We start from the raw sequence: 20,733 nt of genomic DNA on the forward strand, positions 1-20,733 counted from the left end.
TGAATAGAAGAAAACATTTAATAGGTGGCATGAACTTTAGAGATGTAAGCCGACGAGAATAAGCAGCGCTGGGTGTAAACGGTGATGGGAATAGTGATCAACAATGCGGTGAATGCATTGAAGAAATACATCATCCGTGCATTCAAGCTGCACCCACAGCTCCAGTCATGTGTCAGAAATAAGCAGCAGTGGACTTTTTGTCTAAAACATGAACCTGCCATCCATGCCATCTTGGTTAGTTGTAACAAGAGGCAGGACATATGAGTCATAGTAAGGTTAAATGCAATCAGTAGGTTATATGCTGGTGTGTCTGCATTGCTCCTGTTGTATTGTCTCCTGAAATCGATGCACAACCTTACTGTGTATAGTATTTAGACTGCAAAGGAGGCACAGAAGCTGCACCTAAAGTTGCATATATGGCACAAAAATGTTTGTTTATACAGATTGTTTACTTCTGCAAAAACAGCAGGTGGAATAAATGATTACACAGGAGTTTTAATAGCAAACAATAATGTAATGTAATTTATATTTTATGATTATGGGAAAAATAGTAATGAAAATATAAAATTCTAAATATAAATATGATCAACATATCAGAATTTGTTTAATAAAAAATGTAAAAAGAACAACATTTTGAAATGATAAAAAAATTATTTTTATGCCTGTTATACTACCACCTTTTAAAATATCCTTTGAGCCACCTATAACTGGACTGTTTAAGGACACTTTATTTTCCACATCTCAATTATGTATAAAACCATATACATGTGATATATATGTCATTTTATTCATTGAAAACACATTGGTGTAGTCTGAAATAGTTATATACTGTATATGTGCTATACATTTCTTAATACACAACTTGCTTAGACTCCAAAACAACAATTTTTTTCTTTGCAACAGGCACTTGTTTTTCTACTTGTGCATTCAGTTGATTTGATGCAAATGCATATTTTTTAAAATGAGATGTTTTTTGCACATAGTAATCTACTCTCTTTTCAGTCTTTCACAGTGATGAGATTGAAGGCTTGCTTTAGGGTTTCAGAACAAGTGTCATAGTGTCCCAGTGTCATGTCATAGCGCTGATGCGGTCCGTAGTCTTGCCGTTCACTATTGCACCTATTAGTTGGTTGTCTTTTAAAGTAAATTGGTGAAATAAAAATAAAATCATATTGGGTTTCTGAAACCCAATATACACAGCTCTGTTTGTAAATGCACGTTTCATGTGTTGTCCAGTTCTACTTATGCCATTGATCCCCAAGCAGATTTTCAGTGGAATAAATTCATTATTATGTCTATATCTACTTAATTCAATCAAGAAATGAAGGAAGGTGGCAGCAAGCATAGACAGAGAGAAAGAGAGAGAGAGAGAGATAGAGGGAGAGAGAGTCCTCTGCCCGGAGACTGGTGGCCTTCATGTTAATGTAGCATGGCATGATCTCCCTCAGGTCCTCCTCGATCCTTTGAGGACTGGATCACTTTTTTATGCCCCTGAAAGCAACATATACAGTCTGAGAAGAAGCTCCAGCTCCTGATCTATTTGAGTTTAAATGTAGAATGTCCTTTTTAAAGGGCAACTGTTGTTTTTGTTGAGGCAGATCTTCTGTCAGATTGTCATCCAGGCCGTCTTGAGAAGATTGAAACTGATTTAGGATCATGATGTCATTATGATATTAAAGCAGATTTATCCTAATGCTTATTTCTTGACCTTGAGGAAACAGGGTGGATGGTACCTGCTGCTTTGATAAATTAAAAAGAGCTAAATAATTAATATAAGCTGGCCCAAACCAAATCATATTGTATTTTCTGGTCCAAAAATCTGTGGAATTCTGAGAAATGCATTTTGTGGTATGGTAAAAATGTGTTCAAATGAGCTGAAAGAATAGCTGAAAACATAATTAAATTAGTTCAAATATTTAATAAATACACAAACAAGCAGTGGGACATGTCCAGAACATGATGTGTTCCAATTCTGTGAAAAAAATCTTATGCACTGATATTTTTTATATATATTTTGGACCAAAAAAAAAAAAAAAATTTGTTACGGGAACATTTTTTTTTTTTTTTACACAAATCCTGTTTATAGTTACATTCTAACCTTAAATTTAGATTTAATATTAATCAAAAATATGTATTTCCCGTAAGACGAAAAAAAAAAAATCATACAAGTAGTAAAACATTATTTATTAAAAAGACATAATATGTTTTATTTAGACATAAGGCAACCTTAATATCGGTCATTATGATTATTTGGCTTTTTAAAACATAATTTCACCATTAACTAAAGTTAAATCATCTCTAATATGAAATTAGGTAAGTGTTTAATTTCAATTTAATATTAAAGTGTTTCATTTTAATATTTCTTGTGATGTTTTTGAAAATATGCATATTATTTTATGTTATGTACTACACTGTAAAAAGAAAAATCACTGTAGAAAAATCTATGTATTTAGGTGGAAGCTGTTATAATATTTGAATAAAACCAGTAAATTTAGATCTAATAATTTTGAGGTTATTTTTAAAAAACAAATCCAGAAAAATAATACAACTCTGCAGTAAATAAGGCTAGTATATATTCTGCACATACTCTGGTGTCAGGAGAACATTACAGGTTTTTTTCAGCTGCTTACACACAAAATCTTGCCACACAATTTCTGAAAACACCAGAACCACACACCAAATCTGCAAAACCATACACTAATTCTCAGCCTTTGACTCTTTTTGCAAAACACAACACAGTTCTATGTAACACAGAAATATCTAACAGGAATTAATATTATGGCAAAGGTGTTTTGCAAATGTTTGCTTTTGAGATGTGTCTGTGATATTTCGAATGCAGTGCTTCATTTTGCAAGAGATGTGAGGCATTTTGCATTTTGTGTGTGCAATGTTTTAAAAAAGAGGCAAAGTTTTGAAAAATGTGTGTAAGCAGTAAACATAATAATCTTAAATTTTTTTCTATGTTGAAAAATATATTTGCTTCTGTAGTCAAACTGAACAAAACCATGATTTTTCATTAGACCAATATAAAAATGCACTTTAAATAACTGACCCAATCGTTTGATCTTTTTCAGTGTGTGAATCAAGGTCAGCTGTTGAATAGTGTGCTTTTGAGTCCATCATTGTCCCCGCATCACTTCTTGGTGAAACTGTGTATCTCTCAGGAGGCTGAGCAGAGTTTACGTTTGTCAGCTCTGTAAGAGAGGCAGAGATTTATCGATGGGCCGGTACTGTGAGGAAGATTCAGAGCACAGCCAAAGCCGTGTAATAATGAGCAATACTCTGCAAGGAACAGCAGTAGAATAAGGCTTCAACTCCTTGATTTACCCACCTTCAAAAAGCAGGCCTTTCGACACATTTACTCACTAATATTCACTGTCCACAACCAGAACGACTGATATTGCCTTAAACCTCAGAAGATAAATGTGTGTTTTTGAGATGGCTTGTGAGGAGTGTAGTTAATAGTGAACGTGTGAACGCCTGAAGTGCTCCTCTCACAGCTGTGTTTGTTTGTCAGGGAGAAACACATATCAGTCAGATGCTGCGGTCAGACACCTGTCATGTCCGTGGACACCAGCCCTGACAGGCCTAGTAAACGGACAAGAAAGCCTAAACACAAGCTCAAAACAATACTACTGCTATCAGAGAAGTGGGCAGGGAAACCCTGGGTACATTATACTGACTCCCAATGTCATCCTATACCCAGGTTGTGTAAGAGATACATTGCAATTTTGCTAAATTTGCGTGTGGATTTCCTGTTATTGTTTGTGTATTATAAATTCATATGAGCCCTTATGAAAAAGAAGTGTGCTTAATTGTGTTGAAAGCGTGCACTTTAAGTGTACACTAAAGTACAAAGTGTACTTTGTAATAATGTCAAATAAACAAGTATTTTTATTATATATTATGAAATAATAATTTTTTAAAGATGTTTTTCTGATATGTTGGCTGACATACTAAAACACCTGTGAACTAGGCTACTTGATTTTTAATGGTTGTTATTCATTATTACATCACAAGTTCATATATTTTAAATGCACTACATGGCAACATCATAAAAATATGTGTAATTACAAATGTATTTAAATACATACATGTTACGTTCATGGACTTTCTGTTCCCTTATTTGGTCATCTTCCTTTTCTTGTTTTGTTAATTGATTGATCCCCACCTGTCTCCAGTTCCCTCATTACCTCCTGTGTGCTTAAATACCCTGTCTGTTTAGTTCTTCTTGGTCCGTGATTAAGTTAAGGTATTGTGATGTAATGATGTTAATGTGTTGTATATTGTCTGTTATCTCCTTCAATGTTCAGTAAACTCCTCTTTTTGATTAAGACCCTCCTCGAGCGCTTTAATCCTACGTTAGCATACACCCTTACTCTAACAGAATCACGGACCCAAACAGTTTAGTTAGCGGCGTTTTTCTTTCTTTTCGGTTTTTGTTTTCCTCCCTCTCCCGGAATGGCGATTCCAGCAGTCCAACTTCTATGCCTGGAGCAACTTGACCGCTCGCTGGAGGACCATACCAGGGACTTTCTCGATATGGCGTGCCTTACCCACTTCCCCGACCGCTCGCTCAGGCCGGTGTAGTAGAAATTTGAGAGCGAGCGGTGTAAGGCACGCCTACCAGCGAACGGTCCACAGGAGGATTTCGCCGCTTTCGTTGAGTGGGTGCTAGAGAAAAATGGATCTTCATGGACCATCTGCACCGCCGGAGAGGATATCTCCAGCCCCACTCCCAACCCAGAGACCAGCCAGCCGCCATCACGCCGCACGGAGCCAGAGCCCACCGCAGCCGCAGAGCCCGAGCCTTCCACCGACAGGGATCAGGACCTCAAGAGCGTGACTGACCAGGTGTGTGAGCCGGCAACACCGTGCGTCGTGGGAGTTTTAGTGGAGATCGAGGGCGCAGAGGAAAGCCCTGCCCACACTTCTGCAACTGAGGGTGAGCTGTTTTCGGTTTCTGGAAATGATATGGAGCAATTTATGGACCTTATGGACTGGTCTATGGAGGTAATTCCTGAACCCCCTGTTTCTCCGCTGGTTCCGTCCAGCCCTGATCTCCCTGTATACCCTCTCAGTCTCCCACTCCCACCTCCTCCAGTCAGTTTCACTGCTCCATTTCCGCTGGCTCCACCCAGCCCTGAATTTTCTGTTTCTCCGCTGGTTCCACCCAGCCCTGAGTTTTCTGTTTCTCCGCTGGTTCCGCCCAGCCCTGAGTTTTCTGTTTCTCCGCTGGTTCCGCCCAGCCCTGAGTTTTCTGTGTGTCCTGTATTCCCTCCCAACCTCCCTCTCCCACCTCCTCCTAGACCTGCCAGTTCCCCTGCTCCACTTCCGCTGGTTCAATCCAGCTCCGTATCTCCTTTCTCTCTGCTGGCTCTGTCCAGCCCTGATCCACCTGTGTTTCCTCCCATCCTTCATCTCTCATCTCCTCCTAGACCAGCCAGTTCCTCGAGCTCATCTCTGCTGGTGCCAGTCTGTCCCGCAGCTCACCCTCAGTCCGCGCCATCTGGGCGCGATGGTTCGCCGCTGGACTGCCAGTCTCCAGCTCCGCCTTGGCGTGTGAATTCCCTGTTTCCGCCTCCAGCCTCCGAGCCCTGGACTCCTCCTCGGTCCTTCGACCCAGCGGCTCCGCCTTGGCTCTTAGCTCCCTCGTCTCCACCGTGGCCTGGCATCCCACCTGCTCCACTGGGCTCCCTCGTCCCTCCGGCTCCACCTTGGTTAGTCGTCGACCATCCGCTGCCTCGGGACTCCATTCCTCTGGCTTCACCTCGTCACTCCATCCCTCCGGCTCTGTCAGGCTCCTCCTTCCCTCTGGTTCCACCTCCATCCTCAGTCACTCCGGCTCTGCAGCGGTATTCCAGGGCCCCGCCTCCGCCTTGGTCGCCTGAGCCTTCTGCTCCACCTAGGCCCTCCGGATCCTCGGCTTCACCCTGCCTCTGCGGCTGCGCTGCTCCATCTTGGGCTCCTCACCCACCGGTGCAGTCTCAGCCTGTCGGCCCCCTGGTGTCGTCGGCCCCTTCTCCACCATGGCTCCTCCCGCCGTCGACTCCACCGTGGATCTCCATCCTGGCTGGTCTCTGGAGGACCATCTGGCTCCTCCTGCTCCGGGCTCCATCCTGGCTCCCCCTCCATCCACTCCGCCCTGGTTCCCAGCTCCTTGCTCCCTCTTCGCCTGCCCCTTGCCTGCCCCACGCCCGCCTCCAGAACCCCCACCCTCCCTCCGCTGGTATTCCTCTTGCGGTGTGAGGACGCACCGTTCCGGGAGGGGGCGAACTGTTACGTTCATGGATTTTCTGTTCCCTTATTTGGTCATCTTCCTTTTCTTGTTTTGTTAATTGATTGATCCCCACCTGTCTCCAGTTCCCTCATTACCTCCTGTCTGCTTAAATACCCTGTCTGTTTAGTTCTTCTTGGTCCGTGATTAAGTTAAGGTATTGTGATGTAATGATGTTAATGTGTTGTATATTGTCTGTTATCTCCTTCGATGTTCAGTAAACTCCTCTTTTTGATTAAGACCCTCCTCGAGCGCTTTATTCCTACGTTAGCATACACCCTTACTGTAACAATACAAGTTTTGGTAGCACTTTATTTTACAGTCCTGTTACTCATGTACATACTTTGTACTTTTCATAGTAATTACAATAACTAGGTAATAACCTGGTTCTAACCCTGAACCTACCCCATGTACAGTAGATTCCTTATATTACCAGTACTTTCTTAGGTAACTACACTGCAATTACATGTAAATGCGTGTACTGGGAAATAAAGTGCATCCTAAGTTTTATTATTAAAATATATTTTTTAGTTAAATAAAGTTTATATATACCATAAATTAATTACAAAATTACTAGTGCTGTCAAATGATTAATCACGATTAATTGCATCCAAAATAAAAGTTTTGTTTACATTAAATATGTGTGTGTGTATATTTATTATGTATATATACATATACTCACATACAGCATATATTTAGAAAATATTTACATGCATATACATTTATATATTTATATTCTTATATTTTATATTATGTATAAAGAAATGTAATATATAATCACAATATATTTTTCTTAAATATATACATGCATGTGTGTGTCTTTATATATACACCTAATAAATATACACAGCACACACACATATATTATGTAAACAAAAACTTTTATTATAGATGCGATTAATTGTTTGACAGCACTAAAAATTATATTTAAAGATGTACTTAGGTCTTACTTAATTGGTTAAAAAGCACTCTTAATTTCAACTAATTGCATTTGGTAATTTAACACATATTCATTTCATTGTAAACAACATTAGTTTAAGTGTCAGTAAACATTATATTCAGTGTGGACCCATAAGTATATTCCATTACTCCTGCAGAAAAAGTACTCTTTTCAAAAGTGTATTTATTTTTTTACAACAAAAATTAATTATTGATTTTAATTATGTTTAATTATGTGATTAATCACATCCAAAATGTAAGTTTTTGTGTAAATAATATATGTGTGTGTAATTTGTCTATTTAATATATATATAAATACACACACAAGCATGTATATATTTAAGAAAAATATGTTATGTTAATATATTAAATATATTTATATATAATATAAATTATATGAATATAAATATAAATATAAATATTTTCTAAATATATACTGTATGTATGTGTCTTTATATATATATATATACATAATAAATCTACACAATATATATATAAACGAAAACTTTTATTTAAGATGCGATTAATCGCGATTAATTGTTACACAGCATAATTAATGCTAATTCACAAATTCTATGACGTAAAAACGTTTGTCTTTTAATTTGATGTATTTTAGCTTTGAGATTTAAAAAAGTTATAGTTCACCAAATAAGTATTTATCAGAAATAAACATTTAAATAACACTCTTTTTCTTCTGGAAAATTAACACCAATTAGTAATTGTAAGTAGACAAACACAATTGTTCTGTCATTTATCATTATCATTTATCATTAATATAAAATTTCTCTCAGCCATTAAATTATTGTGAAGGAAATGGCTGGATTTTTGTATTTTAAAAATGTGTTCACTGCTTTCATCCATGGCAAAACCTGTGAAGTGAGGTTCTGATATAAATTAAAGGGTATTGGCTAAAAAGATTGAGCCCATTAATATGTCCTATTGACATGATATGACATAAAGACTATTAGCTATTTTAAAATTTTTTATTTCGTACTGTTTCAGTACGAAATGTGTCAACATTATGTTTATCAAAAAATTTGAAACTGATGTTTATTGACTGCTGGAACTACTCTTGTGCCTTAATATGGAAATGCAGGTATTGCTGCACAAGTTGTATGTTACAGACAGGGTTTCACTCTGATATTCTTGATTCTCCACAATCCCACACCTAATCAAATGAGTAAGCAAATACAGGAAGAGATTGTGGAACACCAACTAAGACGAATTGAACAAGCTCCCTGATTTCTCACCAGAGATCACACTTATGAGCTTGTGTTGAACAGCTCATAGACTTTGTGGGTGTATTTTCTCAAAAGTGGGAGTGATATTTCTAGGTCAGGTTTGCATTTTAATATTATTTGGTTGGGATCAGTTTAACAAGATACACATCACACTGAAATTAATTACAAATGTTGGCTTATAGATTTTTTTTTTTAGCTAATTTGTTGAAATTTTAAATTGTGGTTACATAGATTTCAGGTTTAATAAAATTCTAGACTCATAGACTTTCCAGTGTTGGGACTGCAGGCTAATTCACAAAGAACTTGTTTAATGTGATGAGAAAACGTATATGTCTCTCACCCGTTCCTTTGAAACTATCTTAGCTTTCTAACTTGTTCTGTCTCTTTAGTGATAGTGATACTATATCTCAGAGCCCTCTTTTCCTGTTTGCTTTTTGATATAAAGTATTTGATCATTTAAATTGTTACAGTTTGTTCTAAAAATGATTTTGCAAGCTCTCTGCAGTCTATTTTGGATATTTGTGGGTTATTAATATATTGATCAATCAAATGAAATTACAAAAGAATGTGCCAAGTGTATTGTGATTGGGAATTTTACTCCATGACAATACGGAAAGTGTCAGCGTGCCTTAAAGAGATTTATTCCTTCTTGCATAAAATACATGGCCCATATACCTCCCCATTAAATCTCATGATTTGTGAAGAATCTGAGAAAATAGGCCAACTGTGAAACATCTGAAACACATTCATATTTATTTATATTGTATTTTTAAACATAATGAGGATTTAAAGAAAAAAGTCATCTTGTTCAAACTTGTACATCTGTGTTTGTGTGTGTGTGTGTGTGTGTGTGTGTTTGTACACCTACATACGTACATACATGCAAATACACACACACACACACACACACACACAATTAAATATATCCAAACATAAACAGTATAATGCATATGAAGAGCCAAACAGGAAATCATCACATAATATATAAATATATTAAATGTTAAGATTTTTATCTTCATATTCAGATTTATAAAAATATATTCTGATTTACTTCCATATGTTTAAAAATTACATTGAAATATTAATATTTTATTTATTAAGATTTCCTGTTTGGCAATTCATAAATGCAAAAATATATAAAAATATGATTGTTCAAGAGAAATATGAAAATGTATATAATGCAAATATATATTCTAATTAAGAATAAGAATGACATAAATCATCATAAATCAAATATATGTACAAGTGAAATATGAATATGTTTAATGCAGATATATATTTGAAATAAAAATTAATGCCATAAATCTGACATACAAAACATAAATTCAGCGTATCTCTTGGAATATTTCTCAGGATCTCCAAAACCATGGTGTGTGTGTGTGTGTGTGTGTGTTATTATGGGGGGATGGTGCTGGTGAGAATTTGGGTTCATGCGTACTGGGGGAGGGGAACGCTCTGCATTTGTGTGCTGCACACTCTCAGTACAATAATGCCTGAAATCTCAATGAATGTGAGAGGAGAAAGAGCAGATCACACCTGTCAAAGACTCTCTGTGTTTGTTATAACCATGAGAACAGTGACTGTATGGATGGGAATTTGTGGAGCAGCTCATATGACACACAGCAGCAAACAATGATGGTCTGGTTGTTCACAGTGGAAAGGCTTCTGGAAGGGGGAAGGGGTGAAGGATTAGCCTCCTAAATCTATTAGAAATTCATTCATACTAAATTCACTTCTCAAGACGCTGAGGAAAATAAGAGGGGGTGCTCTCTCTTACATTGGTAGGTGAATTGACCCAGTTGTTCTGTATTCCTGTAAAAAGGTCACTTGACGTCACTCTCTCATGAAGCTACTGTACATCAGCTTGAGGGGAAATGGGACAGTTATTTGTTTTGGTTTTTACAGGAACATCTGACTCATAAAACAAATCGTTCCGGTCCTGGATGCTGAATGGCCAATGTAGCATTTCTTTACTTTAGATAAGATAATAGGCTAATAACTGTTCATCTAGCTTGCTCTGCACATATAGGCCTTACAGTAGTTTACATGTCAGGAGCCATGGCTGTGTTCCAATCACTTCAGGTGCCTTGCAAAGTAGACATCACAGGCTATTAAGCCATTAGTTGTAGACAGCATCTGGGCTTAGTCTCAAAGACACTAAAAAGGCAAGTCTACAGTATATCATCACAGAAAGTGAAAATGGAAAATATACCCAAAATATGCACACCAATGACTTAAATAAACACAAAGGAATTTTTTTTTTCATATTAAATTGGTTAGGCTACTAGACATTAGATGTTTTTGTGCATGATTGTATGCTTGGTAGCACACCTGGTGCAGCACTGATAGCATTTAGGTACAAGTCCTGTGAAGCATGAATCACGAGTAAGCTTCAGAAAATAAAGGTCAAACAATTGTAGAAATAAGCTGAAATGGCATGGTTGCAAGTTTCACATTTGACTTTGTTAACATAATCGGTTACTTTTAGGGAAGTGTTTAGTTGTGTAGTTGACATTTTCAGCACTACTCACCATACTTTTCATCACCAACATAACAAACCATTGCCAGATTCCACTAATTCACTGTTTTTAGTGCTACTCTCTCCACATTTCACTTTGAAAGTCTGATATATGCAAAAGAAATGTAATATTAGCAGAAATGTTGTCAAACACATGTTTTCCCCAATGAACCTTTGTTGAAAAGTCTTATGGGTTTGGAATGACATGATGGTGATTAAATGGTGACAGAATTTCCATGTTAATTTTTGAGTAAGTCTGTGTTTGTGTGCCTTTTTGGAATAGTGATTTGGATTATATTAGGTATGTGTTTGGGGGTACTGTGGAAACTGACTTTTACTGCACTGTATTTAGGGCTGCTTGAGGAAGCAGGTGCGATGGCCAATGCCTCAACAGACCTGGACAATGCTGACGCCCAGAGACAGCTCAACAACAACAACAGGCCTGCGAGCACAGGATTCTGGGAAACAGAGACCACCAGTGCCAAACTATTTGAGTGCTCTCGCATAAAAGCACTAGGAGGTGAGTAGAGGATCTGCTAGATCTGCGGATGTGTGTGTCTATATTTTGAGCATATGTATTCAATAACTTTAAGAAGTTTGAGGTCAAGTAGTTTTAGTAATTTTCTTAAAGAAATTAATATTTCTATTCAGCAACGATGGACTAAACTGCTCAAAAATGACATTTATTTTACAAAAGCTGTTCTTTGTATTGATCCAAAAAGCCTGAAAGAATATATCTTGTATATACCACAAAAATATTAATCAGATAAAATTGCTTTCATCTCTGACAATATTAAGAAGACCATGTGACACTGAAAAGTGATGATGCTGAAAATTCAGCTTTGGTTCACAGGAATAAATTACATTTTAAAATATATTAAAATAGAAAACACTTATTTTAAATTGTAAAAAATATATATATATTTTTTTTTACCATATTTTTGATTTGAATGCATTCTCTGTGAGCATAAGAGATACAAAAATGTTGGAAAACCGACCCCAAACTTGAACGGTAGTGTATATAATAATAGTACAATATTCTTCCACCATATTCTTGTTATGGATAATAAATAATTAATGGTTAACATAAAAATTCTGTAACACTTTGTCACAAATAAAACACTAAAATTAAAAACAAGTGTTTAATGGATTTAGGCAAATCAACATTATAATGTACAGCATGCAAAATAAATATTAATTCTGAGATTTGTTAAAGATTACATTTAACAGCATTATTAAGCTGGTGTTTTTTTTTTTAGATTAACATTAAACAAGACCACGACAGATAATCTAAATGTAAAAGCAGGATAAATTAGCATATACTGTTAAATATATAATATTGACTGGTAAATAAAGAATATAAGTGATAACCGATATTGTACCGATATTGTGTGTCCTTTATTTGCCTCTCTCATTTTACCAGATGAGAGGGATGCAGTCCAGAAGAAAACCTTTACTAAGTGGGTAAACTCTCACTTGGCCCGTGTGTCCTGCCGCATCTCAGACCTGTATAATGACCTGAAAGACGGATACATGCTCATCAGGCTGCTGGAGGTGCTGTCAGGAGAGCTGCTGGTGAGCGCTCCGTCTCCTCAGAAAACATCAGCTGAACAACCTTTTTCCATCCAAAGCTTTTACATTCATGCATTTGCCAGATGCTTTTTTCCAAAGCAACTTATATTGCATTATGGAGAACAGTTTCAGTCCATAATTGTTGCCTTCCAAAGCTAAAACCTATTTTATTTTATTTTATTTTATTTTATTAAAATATTTTTGCCAGACAGAATTACAGTGCATCATTAATTATTAGCGTTGCTTGCTAGTATCACTTGTACTTTTGCTGTTCTATTTTGGTTGAGCCCAATTCAAATGAATGATACTGTACTCAATGAGAAGAGGTTTGCTCTCCCTTTTCTATAGGAATTTGTCTAATATTTTTGGCTGCTTGACCACTAAACAACCATCCAGATACCAAGCAACACACAGCAGCATCTTAAAAATATTCAACATAATGTTGACACTTCATAAATAAAAAAATAAATACATTTCATTTGATATCTTGCACTAAGATTTGATTCAGCCCAGTGTTATTTTAATATTGTTTACTATTATTTATTATTATTGTTATTATTTTTAATTAGCTTTTAAATGTTTTTATATAACAGATTTCATTTAGTTTTCATAACAACATATCTTGAAGTTTTTCATCAAATATTTCTACTGTATTTTATTTCAGCTTTTATTCATTTAACAGAAATGTTTACTTGTAATAGTTTTAGTTTTAATTAGTGCCAATAGCCTTGATTCAGCTTCCATGCTCTACTTTATTAATTGTCTTTCAAAGGTTGAATACAGGAAGTTTCGAGCCCACGTCTTTTAATATGTTTTTGTTTCAAGCCTCGGCCCACAAGAGGCAGGATGAGGATTCACTGTTTGGAGAACGTGGATAAGGCTCTTCAGTTCCTCAAAGAACAGAGGGTTCATTTAGAAAATGTTGGTTCTCATGATATCGTTGATGGGAACCACCGCCTCACTCTCGGCCTCATCTGGACCATCATCCTCCGCTTCCAGGTGAGAGTTGCTTGGACTTCTTCAGACTGCTTTGGCACTTTTTGAGGGCCTCGTCTGACGTTAAGAGAACGCTCTGTGTGCTGATCTCTATGCTATCATTGACTAGCAATGGATGTATGTGATCTGAGGCAGTCTGATCTGTAAAGAAGTGGCCATGTTTGGACACTGTGGGGGTGTTTGATCCCTGTCTGCTCTTTATGGTCCCTGCTGAGTGTGTGATCACTGTCTGTGTGGTGCCAGTGTGTCTCTACGGCCGATTGTCAATACCTACATTACATTCTGTAGGCTCTCAAAGGCTCTGTCCTAAATGGCTCACTGCATGTGTACATACAATGACCACAATATGCATATGACTGTAAAGTCCACAAGACCATAGGGTGACCGATTTCTCGTTTTTAATTTCTGTAGGTTGCTCACAAGCACCTGCTTCATTTGTATGGTTCACTTTTATGGTGTTTTCTGCAGCCCTTTGTCCAAGTGCTGTCATTGTGAAGAAGAACAGCTTGGAAAGTGTGCTAAAGCTCTCTTTTTGTGGTTTGAAACTGCATTTTGATAATTAATTTTATAAACAGAATTTAAATTTTTGGTTGAACTATTCATTTACTCTGCCAAGATTTCATCTGACTTCAATTTAGGACTACTCTGTGAAAAAGAGCGCCCTTACTTGTATCAAATGTTTACTTCAAGTGTTAAAAATATATATTTTTAAAACTTTACTTGCCAAAAATGTAATGTTAATGAAATAAAAAAGCCACTTAACACATCCTTGACACACTTAAGTGCACTTAAAAAAAAAGTACATTTGAAATCATCTTTTAATCATCTTTTGCAATGCTTTAAAGAAGTACACTTATTTTGTTTTTTACTAACCTACTAAACTACATGTAAAGTACTTGATTATAATTGTAAGTGAGGTGATATTTAATTTTACATTAGAATAATAACATAATACTGTATATACAATATAACAATATAATATTATTATTATTAATAATAATAATGCATTTTATTTATATTGAACTTTTCTTGAACTCAAAGCTCTACAAAATTCACAGCAATAAAAACAATAAAGTAATACGTAATGAAAAAATAAATACACTTGAAGATGAGTCTTTTCTTAAAACAGTTATCAAATATATATTTTGTATATGCACTATATTAATATATGTTCTATGTTATATATATATATATATATATATATATATACATTACTTCTTAATATTCTTTTTTAGATAAGTACTGTGCTAAAGTTTACTTCTTTTACACACGGGCTGAATATGTTGCTATTAAAGAAACCATGAAGACAACAAAAGTGTGTTACGTGTTAAATGTAGGTCATTTTTTGTTTGTTTTTATATGTAACCTACATTTTTAGATAAAATGAAATGGTGTCATGTGGGATGGTGATGAGTACTTTTTAGAAGTATGATACTTTCTCGAGGGAAGCCAGGTCTTATTTTCTCGCTCTGTTCATGTAACTACAAAGCACAGAGCAGCTCCTGGTTTGTATTGCCTGTCATCTCTTGGCTCCGTCAGTAAAGCAGTGGCAGGTTACCCAGAATGCCGTCTGACTGCAGCCCAGTAAGCTGATGCTGTGGTGATTGTGAACGCTGTGTCACTCGATCCACGAGCGTGCCGTAGAGATCACGGGGTGGGGCTGTCTTTCACCTCTCATCCTCTCGTGATTCTTCCTCTTCCCCTCTCTCTCTCTCATTCATTCTCCCGCCTCCATATTCCTCTTTATATCCTGTCTCCATATATGCCGGAATATCTCTCCACTCCCCTATTTATCTTCCCATCTCTGTTGGAGTTCACTCTGCCCAGTCAGCAGGTAAGGCCAAGCACTGCAGCATCCGAAGAGAGAGAAAGAGAGAGAGAGACAGAGAGAGAGAGACAGAGAGAGAGAGACAGTGAGAGAGAGAGAGAGAGAAAGCAGCGAGGCAAAACAAACATGCAAGCTTCAGAATCACGTGGACCAGAAACGTTACAGATGTAGAACTATACATCACAACTGTATAGTTGCTTTCTCTTCTTATGTGTCATTCATTATAAATCTGGTTACATTTCCTTTCTTTCCTTTGTAGAATTTTGCTACTCTTGTTTTAAGCCTTTGTCAAATCTGTGCAATAAAAGCAGACTCACTCAGCTGGATAATATAATGTATCAACATAATTCAAGATCTATTCTGTGAGTAAAAGTCTTCCTATCTAACTTAATGTTACTTCTCAAGAAAATGTACCTTGTTTTAAGGATTTTTTTACTGGAAAACAAGACGAAAATATAGATTTTTTTTGCAGTGCTGTTATTTGAGGTTGTAGATATCAATCATGTATTGACTGCATGATGCAAGAAATTCAATATGACGAATGATCTTGGGATGCTGTTTGTGTGTGTGTGTGTGTGTGTGTGTGTGTGTGTGTGTGTGTGTGTGTGTGTGTGTGTGTTTGGTTAACATATACCACACTATAAGGAGGCACGAGGAGTATGTCCTTGTGGCACTCATTATTATTTATCAAAATGATAAAATTAATGTATACATGTCTAATGAGAGAACAGGCCAGTTAGTAAAGCACAGACAGGCTAATGCAATCACATTAAATACTCAATATTGAATGATAATACAGTATTGCTAGACACACCATTACCCAGCATTTTAAGCAGAATCGTTGGAAGTCAAAAAGCTCACAATCATTTAATGTCCGTGGATTCAGTTTGCATGAACTTTTTATTGGTGTTTCTCATTTCTGACAGATCCAGGTGATTAAGATTGAGACGGAGGACAACAGAGAGACACGCTCCGCTAAAGATGCTCTTCTTCTGTGGTGTCAGATGAAAACAGCAGGGTAACATCTACGTATATATATATATCCCACAACTACCTAACCATAACCAACCCAAAAACATTTATTTGTTCAAAATACAGAAAAACAGTAATATTGTAATTTAATATTATAATTTGGAATAACTGTTTCTGTTTGAATATATTTTAAAATGTTATTTATTCCTGTGATGTAAAGCTGTATTTCAACAGGTATCAGTGTCACATGATCCTTCAGAAATCATTCTAATATGTTTAATTATCATTGTTGCTGATTTATCAATAATGGTTCTTATGATTATGAGTGTGGAAAAAGTTTTTGCTGTTAAATATTTTTGCGATTTTTTTTTTTTTTTTTTTTTATGAGAACGTTTAAAAGAACAGGACATTTCCGTTTGAAATATAAATATTATATAATATTATGAATGTCTTAACTGTCACTTTTGATTAATTTCATGCATCGTCGCTTCTTTTTATATCTTAATTTTTCCCAGACTTTTGATTGGTAGTGTATCACATTTTCCACAAAAATATTACAACTATTTTCAACATTCATGATAACAATAATAAATGTTTCTTGAGCTGCAAATCGGCATATTAGAATGATTCTGAAGGATCACGTGACACTGAAGACTTCAGTAAGGATGCTGAAAATCAGCTTTGTCATTTAAAATGCTTTTTTTTTAAATAATATTTTACAATATTACTGTTTTTGATCAAATAAATCCAGCCTTGGTGAGCATAAGAGATTTGTTTCAGAATTAAAAAAAAAAAAAACAATTATTCCAAAATGTTGATAGTGTTCAGCAGTGTATGTGTTCTTTTAGGCCTTCATAGATATACACATGATCTTCCAGTGCGTCCTTCACTTTGCTGTGGCGTTGCTTGTGTTTTGCCCCAGGTATCCAGAGGTCAACATTCACAACTTCACCACCTGCTGGAGGGACGGCCTGGCTTTCAATGCTCTTATTCACAGGCACAGGTCAGAGGTCAGACAGACACACATCATAGGCTTCCTTCCATTCACATCACTGATAGAGGCTGTTATGCTTGTGTGTTTCACAGGCCGGATTTAATTGAATTCCACAAGCTGACCAGATCCAATGCAACACACAACCTCCAGCAAGCCTTTAACACAGCTGAACAGAGTCTCGGACTCACTAAACTACTAGACCCTGAGGGTAACGAACAGCATTTTACTCTCCTTGTATACATTCAACACGATTCAGTGCATGAATGATCACTCAAAACAATAACCATTTTCTCCCACCAAGATGTAAACACAGAAAATCCGGATGAGAAGTCCATCATCACTTATGTAGTTTCCTACTATCATTATTTCTCCAAAATGAAGGCACTTATTGTAGAAGGGAAGAGAATTGGAAAGGTAGGAAGTGTTTTTGTGCATGTTTGATAGCGCTAAATCTCAGTGAAATGAACTCGAGTGTGTTATCAGATGCATGCTTCCCCTCTCTTTTGTCTCTTTCTAGGTGCTGGACAATGCTATAGAAGCTGAGAAGATCATTTGCCGCTACGAGGCTTTAGCGTCTGACCTGTTAGAGTGGATTGAGAGAACCATGAGCATCATTAGTAAACAGAAGTTTGCAAACTCGCTATCGGGTGTTCAGCAACAGCTTCAAGCCTTTACCACCTACTGCACCATTGAGAAGCCTATCAAGTAAGAGAAAAGAAACCAAACTGCCAGAAAAATACCCAAACTATGACTGTGAATCATCTGGTTCTTTCAACGCTTTCTTACTCTACCATTTATTGTACTAGTCAAAGTGTTGTTGGTCAAATGTGTTCCTACCCTTGTGAAAAAGAGGTGCGCTTAGTTATATTGAATGTGCACTTGTATTGTATTTCAAATCTTAAAAGTATATTTAAAAACAAATGTGCTTGCAGATAATATTAATGAAATAAAGGGACCTTAATTAAAGAGAAAACACTTTCATGATATTTTCTTAGCACACTTAAAGGGATAGTTCACACAAAAATTCTGTCATTGTTTTAGTTAAACACAAAAAACGATACTTTAAAGAATTTTGGAAACCAAACAGTAGCTGGTAACCACTGACTTCCATATTTTTCCCCATATTATAGAAGTCCATGGTTACCAGAAACTGTTTGGTTTCCAAAATTCTTTAAAGTATCGTCTTTTGTGTTTAACAGAAGACAGAAATTCATAAAATATATAAAAATAGATATATTTAAATAGATAAATAAATGACAGAATTGTAATTGTCTCTTTAAATACACTTGTTAAGAGTGCAAGAGTGTGATTTAATAATCTTTTGATGTGCTTTAAAGTACACTTTAGTTTTTGTGTTGATACTAACATACTAAAGCCCACGTGAATATATTTTAAATGTTCATGGATTGTTTTTAACAGATTCCAGGAGAAAGGCAACCTGGAGGTGCTGCTTTTCACCATCCAAAGTAAGCTCAGAGCTAACAATCAGAAGCCATATGTGCCTCATGACGGGAAACTAATCTCAGACATCAATAAGGTGTGCACTCTTTAGTTATTATGGTTCTTGACTGGTTACAGTGTCAAATTTTGTATTTTTGTATAACTAGAACTAGAAGAAAATACTTAGCTTTTTTTTTTTCTTTTTTTTTTGACAATATTGAAGTATAAATTTAATGTCATGTCATCTGAATGAAATACTAACAATTGATGACCTAAAGAAGAAACATACACTACCAGTCAAAAGTTATGGAATATTTAATAATGTTTGTAATATTTCATAATATTTTTTTATTACGTAAAAGCCTCAATTTTGGATAAAAACAGTAATATTGTGAATGTTTGCAATATATAATAATAACTGTTTTCGATGTTTTAAAATATAATTTATTCCTGTGATCATTCTAATGTGCTGATTTTCTGATAAATTACTTTGGTGCTCAATTATTACTAATATTACTCATTATTTTTAATTGTAATTTAAAAAATAATGTGTTATTTTTAAGCATTTTTCTGCTTAATATATTTGTGAAAACCATGATAATTTTTCCGAGGTCTGAACAGAAAATTCAAAGAAATATAAAAGTTTTGCTTTATATATTTCTGAAGGATCTTGTGACACTGAAGACTGGAGTAATGATGCTGAAAATTCAAATATGATCTAAATAAATGAAATAAATTACATTTTAAAGTAAGAGTTTGGTTCCAAAACACAATAAATCCATTTTGATTAATTTAAGTAAAATGTATTTTCTTTACCAAGAAAGTGGCAAAATGAAAACCACTATTTTCTGTTTCAAACTTTCACATTGCACCTTTAGGTTATAATAACATAAAAAAATGTAATCCAGGTTTGGATTTTCAAAGATTTATTATAAAATTTTATTATTTTATTCCCAAAATGCAATAAATCCATGATACTTTTTTTTCTCAAAATGCAATAAATCCATTGCAATTCATCTAATGAACAAGATATAGTGCAGTTTGTCACTAAATGTCGCTCCATCTAAAAGCCTGTAATGGAGATTTACCGATACTATTAACTAATTAACTAATATGCGGAGTGTATTTAAAAGCACCTCCATTACTGTTTAGAGTGTGTGGAATGATGCCCTGCGATTGGTTGTTACTATCTAGAGTGCGTGGAATGGTGCACTGCGATTGGTTGTTACGGTCTAGAGTGTGTGGAATGGTGCGCTGCGGTTGGTTGTTATGGTCTAGACTGCGTGGAATGGTGCGCTGTGATTGGTTGTTACTGTCCAGAATGCGTGGAATGGTGCGCTGCGATTGATTGAGCGGATATATCGCATTCTGCAAAAAAGGGAGACTGGCACTGGTCGCAGTTTGAAAACAAGGAGAAAACATCTCGGTTACAGATGTAACCACAGTTCCCTGAATAGGGAACGAGATGCTGCGGTGATGTCACCGTATGGGAACACCTTTCGGTGTGACGAATGTCTGAAGCCCTATACCATCCCGCCAAACTTATTGGCCAAATAGTGCTTGGCACCGCCCTACGCATGCGTACGCATAGTATACCTGAGTGCCGCACGCTATTCCATTTAGATTTCATGAACTGAAGAAAAACGCTATCAAGGTACGGAATGGCCGGGACCGCAGCATCTCGTTCCCTATCCAGGGAACCATGTTTACATATGTAACCGAGATGTTCCCTTTCATAGGTCACTTCGATACTGCTCTCATGGAATGAACTCTAGTTCCTAAGGGCGAAGCGAGTCCGCGCGCCTCATAGGCTAAAGATATAGCCTCCACCAACCAAAAGGGACATGCGTTGCTTTGTGACAGCATGGCCTCAATTTTTGTGTCCAAAAACAGACAAACAGCTGGTCGGACTCATGCCATGGAGCTGTTCGATCAATAAGTCTTTAGCACTCTGAC

General features: G+C 36.2%; 1 protein-coding gene across 6 annotated transcripts in view; it reads left to right on the forward strand.

The window, feature by feature from the left end:
• LOC132101232 (spectrin beta chain, non-erythrocytic 4-like) overlaps positions 1-20,733 on the forward strand; it is a 91,953-nt gene that overhangs the window by 628 nt on the left and 70,592 nt on the right. For all 6 annotated transcript variants that reach the window (XR_009423156.1, XM_059505998.1, XM_059506000.1 and 3 more), the window contains exons 2-10: positions 11,328-11,495; positions 12,399-12,550; positions 13,373-13,546; positions 16,298-16,389; positions 17,266-17,346; positions 17,430-17,545; positions 17,639-17,751; positions 17,855-18,042; positions 18,757-18,874. Coding sequence is in view for 5 of the 6 variants with exons in the window: in XM_059505998.1 (XP_059361981.1) it covers positions 11,351-11,495; positions 12,399-12,550; positions 13,373-13,546; positions 16,298-16,389; positions 17,266-17,346; positions 17,430-17,545; positions 17,639-17,751; positions 17,855-18,042; positions 18,757-18,874 (1,179 nt within the window). In the remaining variant the exon portion in view is untranslated. The remainder of the gene's footprint in view (positions 1-11,327; positions 11,496-12,398; positions 12,551-13,372; positions 13,547-16,297; positions 16,390-17,265; positions 17,347-17,429; positions 17,546-17,638; positions 17,752-17,854; positions 18,043-18,756; positions 18,875-20,733) is intronic.

The sequence above is a fragment of the Carassius carassius genome, chromosome 23, assembly GCF_963082965.1.
Source record: "Carassius carassius chromosome 23, fCarCar2.1, whole genome shotgun sequence".
Taxonomy (NCBI): Eukaryota; Metazoa; Chordata; class Actinopteri; order Cypriniformes; family Cyprinidae; genus Carassius; species Carassius carassius.